The sequence below is a fragment of the Dendrobium catenatum genome, unplaced genomic scaffold (genome assembly GCF_001605985.2).
Source record: "Dendrobium catenatum unplaced genomic scaffold, ASM160598v2 fragScaff_scaffold_998, whole genome shotgun sequence".
Lineage (NCBI taxonomy): Eukaryota > Viridiplantae > Streptophyta > Magnoliopsida > Asparagales > Orchidaceae > Dendrobium > Dendrobium catenatum.
In genome coordinates, this window is record NW_021319460.1 from 1,279,028 (window position 1) to 1,287,387 (window position 8,360).

At 40.4% G+C, this 8,360-nt stretch overlaps 2 protein-coding genes across 2 annotated transcripts; one reads left to right on the plus strand and one right to left on the minus strand.

The window, feature by feature from the left end:
• Window positions 1-343: 343 nt before the first annotated feature.
• Window positions 344-2,021, plus strand: LOC110106698 (noroxomaritidine synthase-like). Its single transcript, XM_020836676.2, has one exon. The coding sequence runs from the start codon at window positions 404-406 to the stop codon at window positions 1,868-1,870; it is 1,467 nt and encodes a 488-aa protein (XP_020692335.1). The 5' UTR covers window positions 344-403; the 3' UTR covers window positions 1,871-2,021.
• Window positions 2,022-5,479: 3,458 nt separating this feature from the next.
• On the minus strand, window positions 5,480-7,363 carry LOC110106651 (noroxomaritidine synthase-like). The gene has a single exon (XM_020836604.2). It carries the CDS (start codon window positions 7,241-7,243, stop codon window positions 5,789-5,791), a length of 1,455 nt encoding a protein of 484 aa, XP_020692263.1. The 5' UTR covers window positions 7,244-7,363; the 3' UTR covers window positions 5,480-5,788.
• Window positions 7,364-8,360: the final 997 nt, after the last annotated feature.

Here is an 8,360-nt window from a genome sequence, read left to right on the forward strand (position 1 = left end):
GGTGAATTGTGATTTTAAATATTTTTTAAACAATGGAATTAATGTATTTAAAATTCGAATAAATTAGACTTTGTCGCTTTGGGCTCTTGTAGACAATGTCATTTAAATTAAATTTATTTTAAAAAAATTAAAGGTTAATAAAAAATTAAATATAAAATTTATTTAAGTTAAATTTATGTAAATTTAATTTTTTGAAAATTCGGCTATTCTTGAATTTAATTTTATAAAATAATATTTTATTTATTAATTTATTTTTACTTCACTGTCTCCCTCGGTCACTCTCACAATTCACTCCTGAAAATTGATAGTGTGCATTTTCTTCTATAAATACAGAGATTTTGCAGGTAAATTAACGATCATCTTCTTAACTTGAGCACAGCAAACTTCCTTGAAGCTTGCGCCCATGGATATAGTTCTCCCATCGTACGCAGAGCTCCTCCTCCCCACCATCCTCTGCTTCATCTTCCTGCTCTACCTCCACGGCCGCCGGACCCCTCCAGGCAAACTCACCAACTGGCCCATCGTCGGCATGCTACCGGGTCTTGCCGTCAACCTCCACCGCCTCCACGACTTCGCCACCGACATCCTCGGCCCCTCCGGCTGCACCTTCCTTTTCCTCGGCCCCTGGTTCTCCGGCATGAAGTTGCTCGTCACGTGCGACCCCGCCAACATCAACCACATCTTCAACGTCAACTTCCACAACTACCCCAAAGGCCCCGAATTCTCGGAGAACTTCGATATCTTCGGCGACGGCATCTTCAACGCCGACCACGAGTCGTGGAGTAGGCAGCGCAAGAAGGCTCAGCTCCTCATAACACAACCCCGCTTTCTCGCCTTTGTCACACTCTGCAGCCGCGACAAAGTTGACAACTTTCTTCTTCCCCTGCTCCGGCAACTCAGCGAGCAAAACAAGATTGTTGACCTCCAAGATGTGTTTTTGAGATTTTCATTCGACATCACCTGTATGCTTGTGTTTGGCATCGACCCCGCCTCCCTCTCCCCGGATTTCACCACCGTGCCATTCGCCAAGGCAATCGACGAGGCCATGGCCGCAATCTTGCACCGCCACGCAGTTCCGCCTCCATGGTGGAAGCTCATGAGGCGTCTCAAATTGGGGAGGGAAAAGAAGCTCGCTGATGCGTGGTGTGTCATTAACGATTTTATAGCAGAGAGCATAAAGAAGAGGAAGCAGGATAGTAACCTCGCCGTCGCCGACTCTTTAAATGACAGTCTCCTTACGGCCTACATCAACGATGACTCCGCGGCCGACGACAGTTTCCTAAGGGACACGACGTTGAGCCTCATGATCGCCGGAAGGGACACAATCGGAGTGGCTCTCGCGTGGTTCTTCTACCTCCTTTGCAAGAATCCAGACAAGGAGGCGAAGTTGGTGGAGGAACTGAGACACGGCGGCTCCGAAGAGCCGGTGTACCTGCAGGCGGCGCTTTGCGAGGCTCTGCGTCTGTACCCACCGGTGCCGTTCGAATCGAAAGGGGTGGTGGAGGCGGAGAGTCTGCCGAGCGGGCAGAGGGTGGAACCGGGGACTCAGATTCTGTTCTCTATATACACCATGGCGAGGATGGAGGGGGTATGGGGGAAGGATTGCTCAGAGTTCAGACCGGAGCGGTGGATAACGGAGCAGGGGAGGGTGCGGCACGAGCCAGCCTATAAGTTCATGTCGTTTAACTGTGGCCCGAGGACATGTTTGGGGAAAGGCCTCGCCTTTGTGGAGCTAAGGGAGGTGGTGATGGCGGTTGCGAGGGAGTTCAGGATGGAGATTGTGGAGGGCCATGTGGTGGAGCCGAAGTTGTCGATCATCCTGCAAATGAGGAATGGGCTCAAGGTGAGAGTGATGAGGAGGGAACCATAGGGTTAATTTGTTACTGTGCTTGCTACTATGAAAAGCACGTCAGTCGACATGAATAAGATGGGAAGACATTTTACTATAGTAACAGAGTGTTGTTCTATTTGTGCATGTGAAATTAATACTTCCATAAGCATTTTTACATTCAATAGTTGTAGATTTTATTCCTCCTAAGGCATTAGCCAATTCCTAGGACCACTTTTCTACTTGGTATGCACCTTAGGGCATCTCCAACAAAGAACTCCATTTTTCACGTCAAAATACCGCAAAACGCAAAAATGGCGTAGTGCTGCTCCAATCGAACTCCATTTTTTTGCTTCTGCGCGAAGGTAACGATCCTTCTCCTTTGGTGCGTTTTTCCGGTTGAGAGAGGAAAATAGCGTGGGTGAATAATGCAACGCCAATATTGGCATTGCACTGTTCACCCGCAAGCAAATGACGGACGTTTTGGCGTTCGGCTGGAGCGACCGAACGACGCCAAACACTCGTTTGGCGTTCGGTTGGAGATGGTATTAGTCCTATTCAAATATCTCTACGGAGAAACTATTATGGCTTGGTTTGGGACGGTTTTTTATTGTTTCTTAAAGTAGTTTTTTAGTACAAATATTAAAATTTTGTATTAGAAAGCTGTTTTAAGAAGCAGTAAGAATGTCGTCCCAAAGGAACAATTGTCAAGAATTTTCATGGTCACATCTCATTTTAGGGTGGGAGTGAGTCAAGTCGACTTGTGATTCCATTTAGACTCAACTTGATAAATGATTTGTTAGCCTAATGAGTTGAACTTGAGGTAGCTTGACTTGACTTGTTAGCTCGTGATCAAGCTAGTTGAAAAATATATTAATATAAAATACATTTAAAAATATTAGCATTTAGAATTTCAAGTAAAAAAATGTTATAAAAATGTATCTTACTTTCTTATGTTAAGTGAATCTTTATTTCTTTTTTCTTTTAATATTTTTTTTTATCATTTTATTATTATAATTACTTGAATCATAATCATTTTTCCTTTCAAAATAAACGGAGCCGGCTTGAACTCACAAAATAAAGCGAGTTTGAGCTCGAACATGATTAAATAATCAAGCTCAAGCTCCAGTCAGACTAGTTTACACACCACTCTCGTATACCATCAGACCATCCATCACTCATCATCTGTTGTTGCTGCATGATCATCTCTAACCCGAGCTCGAGCCATCAAAATTATGATAATTTAATGGATTGAGCTAATTTATTGACATATTAAAGCTTCATTTAGGACAACTTTCTTTATGCTTCTTAAATCAGCTTTCAATTTTTGCACTAATTTTTGTATTAAGAAACAGTATTAGGAAAGAGATCCCAAATGAAGGCTGAATTCAAACGAGAAGACAAAGCATTAACGCATTTAATCAAAGCATTAAATATTTATAGCACTTGGGTGTTCATGTACCAGCTGACGAATCCATTAAATGAAGAAGTAGCTTATCTTGTTCAACTTCTTTTATTCAAAGACGTGCAACATAAATAATCACTACCAAACAAGGCCAAGCAACCTCAAGACACAGTATTCTATGGCCTGCAGACTGCGCAGTAGCAGATCAAATTATGCTTATAAATATCATTTGGCAAACAAAATAGTTAGAAATTTTGGGATATTAATTGAGGTTAAATAAGGCTAGTAATATACTTAAAGGTTGAATAAATGGAACTTTTATTAGGTCCGGTGTAAGGACGTAGAGGAACGTCTGGTCGGAGATAAAATCCCGCCAAAAAACTCGGTATTTGCTCGGTATTACTAGGTATTATTTGATAATAATGATGAATACCGCTCTGTGAAGATCAATACTGAGTTATACCGAGCTATACCGAGCAATACCGAGTTGTACCGAGTTTTTTCTAGGAAAAACTCGGTACAACTTTTGTATCACTAGTATTGGGTCTTCACGTGATGGTATTCCTCGTTATTGTTTGGTATTGCTCGGTATTTGCTTGGTATTCTCGTTTTTTGGCGCGATTTGGCCTCCGACCGGACGTTCCTCTACGTTCGGTCGGAGGACGCAATAATTGTTCGAATAAATGATCAAAGATTAAATAATTAAATATGAGTTGTATGATAGAGCATTATAAAAATTTGATTAAATTTATTAAAATATCACTCTCAAAATATTATAAATAGAAACTCGTTCTCCACATGTGAAGGATATGAACTTATGTTTGGAGAGAGTGTGAATATTTGAAATTTTTTAGCTAACATTCGACGTTGAAGATCATCACTGTTAACCATTGATGTCACTTGACTATCGTCATCCTACCGTTACCGTCAAATTCAATCACTATCAGTTTCTGACCACCACCATTTGAGTGTCGATTATCTGACTATCATCGTTCAAGCATCATCACATGATTTTGATTAGTCGATCATTGCCATCTGATTGCCATAATTACCCTACTAACACTATCATAAATAAATACAAAATTATTATGATAATAATAGATTAGCTATGTTTGGATGTATAAGTATAATATGCATGTAAGTGGACGTTTTCGCATTGGAATATAATGATTTGTATATAGATTTTTCTAAACTCTAAGGCATAGTGAGAATCATTGAACTGTTTTTTATTAATTATATTATCATTTGTATATTATTTATAAGATATAGTATCTATTAATCATATTTGTGTATTATTTTTAATTATTTATACATTCTTATTATTAAGATTTCAAATGGAACTGATCAAGTTGGAACAAATTTTTTCAGTAGTCTAAGGATAAGAAATAGGGAGCAGTAGATTCTGAGAAGCACAAAAATTCTTCACATATTATGCTATATATATCAAATTTTAAAGTTTTAAAAATATAATTTTGCTTTTTGAGTTGTTCATTCATTAGAAATTGTAAGCTTAACATTTCATCATCATAAGATTGAGAAAATATTGTCCAGAAGGTAAGAACTTCGGGACACACCACACGCGGCGCCGCGGCGGACTCGACTGCGGGACGCGGGTCCGCGGAACCGCGTCTGCGGCTGGATTGCGTCACACGACTGGGCAGAACCGCAGAATGACGCGGGCAGCTGGGTCATTTCTGTGTTTCCGGGTCAACCCGAACCTGACCCGTTTTTTGAAACGGGTCGAAAACCTGAACCCGAACCCGACCCGCTTCGGGTTCGGGTCAACATGAACCCGAAATTTTTGGGTGGAGTTCAGATCGGATCCAATATTGACACCCTAACTGTCGTTACGAAAATTTCAGATTGAGTTATTTTTTCAGGAGCGAATGGTTTAAATATACATGAGAAACGATCCTAATCAAAGTGATGTTGAATTGGAATGAAAGAGCCAAACTAAAAATAGAATGTCACAATGTTCAAAGTATGTAAAGTAAATAATGAAGTGAAATTAAACTAATAATGCTTACATTAATATTTATGAGGGTCTTCTATCTAAATATTAAACTAACTCAAATGGGTGACATAGCTCATCTTGAACAGGACTAGTTTAAATAATTTTTATTATCAATTTATCATCATCTTTGGTAGCCAATATTAATAAATTATTTACATTATAAATTACTATATTTCCAATAAATGGTAAAGATAAATGGTCATGCACAATTCCACATAGCCATTAGATCATCTCCAACGGAAAATCACATTTTTCATTCTAAAATGCCGTGAAACTTAAAAATGTCGTGATTCTATCTCCAATTGAACTCCATTTTGGGAAAGGTAACGATCTTTCTCTTCTTTCGCGCGTTTCTTTACAAGTTCGGAAGAGTCACAAAAATAGCGATGATGAACTGCAACGCCAATATTGACGTCCCACTGTTCACCCGCAAAGAAATAGCGAAAGTTTTACCGTTCAGCTGGAGGTCCACGGCGATGATATTCAAGCGTTTGAAGTTTCGTTGGAGATGCTCTTAGGAGGCTTTTCTTATAAAATTATTTTACGGTTCCCTCCTCATCACTCTCACCTTGAGCCCATTCCTCATTTGCAGGATGATCGATAACTTCGGCTCCACCACATGGCCCTCCACAATCTCCAGCCTGAACTCCCTCACAACAGCCATGGCCACCTCCCTCAGCTCCGCAAAGGTGATGCCTTTCCCCAAACATGTTCTCGGGCCACAGTTAAACGGCATAAACTTATAAGCTGGCTCGTGCCGCACCCTCCCCTGCTCCGTTATCCACCGCTCCGGCCTGAACTCCGAGCAATCCTTCCCCCATACCTCCTCCATCCTCGCCATAGTGTATATAGAAACCAACACCTGCGTCCCCGGCTCCACCCTCTGCCCGCTCGGCAGATACTCCGCCTCCGCCACCCCCTTCGCTTCGAACGGCACTGGTGGGTACAGTCGCAGAGCCTCGCAAAGCGCCGCCTGCAGGTACACCGGCTCTTCGGCGCCGTGTCTTAGTTCCTCGACCAACCTCGCTTCCTTGTCTGGATTCTTGCAAAGGAGGTAGAAGAACCACGCGAGCGCCACTCCGATGGTGTCTCTTCCTGCAGTAACGAGGCTTAACGTCGTGTCCCTTAGGAACCTGTCGTCAGCCGCGGAGTCGTCGTTGATGTAGGCCGTAAGGAGACTGTCATTTGAAGAGTCGGTGCGGTTGGTTTCCTGCTTCCTCTTCTGTATCCTCTCGGCGATAAAATCGTCAATGTCACACCACGCATCAGCAAGCTTCTTTTCCCTCCCCAATTTGAGACGCCGCATGAGCTTCCACCATGAAGGCGGAACTACGTGGCGGTGAAGGATTGTGGTGGTGGCCTCGTCGACTGCCTTGGCGAATGGCACGATCGTGAAATCAGGGGAGAGGGAGGCGGGGTCGATGCCAAACACAAGCTTGCAGGAGATGTCGAATGAAAATCTCAAAAACACATCTTGGAGGTCCACAATCTTGTTTTGATCGCTGAGTTGCCGGAGCAGGGGAAGAAGAAAGTTGCCAACTTTGTCGCGGCTGCAGAGTGTGACATAGGAGAGAAACCGGGGTTGTGTTATGAGGAGCTGAGCCTTCTTGCGTTGTCTTCTCCAGGACTCGTGGTCGGCGTTGAAGATGCCGTCGCCGAGGATATCGAAGTTCTCCGAGAATTCATGGCCTTTGGGGTAGTTGTGGAAGTTGACGTTGAAGATGTGGTTGATGTTGGTGGGGTCGCAGGTCATGAGCAACTTCATGCCGGAGAACCAGGGGCCGAGGAGAAGGAAGGTGCGGTTGGAGCGGGCCAGGATTTCAGTCATGAAGTCGTGGAGGCGGTGGACGTTGACGGCGAGGCCTGGTAGCATGCCTAAAATGGGCCAGTTGGTGAGTGAGCCTGGAGGGGTCCGGCGACGGTGGAGATAGAGGAGGAAGAAGAAGCAGAGGATTGCGAGGAGGAGCTCAAGGTAGGATGAGAGGATTATATCCATTGATGCGCTCTTTGGAAGAAATTCTGCCGAAGTTGGGATCGTATTTAAACGGGAATCGACTGCAAACAATTTTAATTGCGCAACCTTTGTAAATCATTTTATTTAATATAAGGATTTTAAAAAATTGGTGGTTCATTAATTTATTTTTTAGGGTTTAGTTCATTTTTTATGAATTATGAATTTGGCCAATTTTGAGTGAATTTTGTTTTTATTGCAAGCAAGCTTTTTTGTCAACACCAAATAAAATTTAAATATTATTTTTGTAAATATTTTTAAATTGGTTTTTCAATATATATGGGTTAAATTTCAACATAGTTTGCTACCTAATCATTTAGTCGTAGTGTATTACATTGCCCCAATTTAATACTTCGATCATACAAAATTGAACTAAAAAAAGTTTATTTCAGACTAAATTGAGATAAATTTTGTAAAGTCCAGATGTTAAGGCTTCGTTTGGGACAACTTTCTTACTACTTTTTAAAATAATTTTCTCGTAAACAAATTTATAATTCAAAGGAGATTTTAAAAAAGAAGCGCACATTAATAATAAATTAGGAGTGCAAATAAGATAAAGATAGAAAGGAGCTTATTCGTTAAATCAGTTGGTGGAATCCTAGTTTCATAAGAAAATCCCAAAACGTTTAGCAATTCTTCACAAATTTGGAGAAATTGCCAAAACTTTTGGCGTTTTTGATATGAGAACACCAAATCCTTTGGCGTCTTCCTCTGTGATTGGCTCGACTCATATTTTGGAGATCGTGGATGAGGGAATTGTGAAAATAATTAATTTTAAATTAATTAATATTTAGTAAATTTAACTTTATCATAATAATTAATTTAATTAATAGTATTCAATAATTATATACTAATTAATTAATAATTATATAATAATAAATTTAATTTTAAAATGATTTATTATAATCATATACTAAAAAAGTATACTAATGATAATTAATTTAATTAATAATTAATTATAGTTAGATAATAACAAAGTTATAATTATGTAATAATTAATTTAATCAAAGGTATTATATAATTTATGATAATTAATTAATTTCCCATAATATTTAATTTAATTAATAGTATCATATAATTAAATAATGAGTAATATATAGTT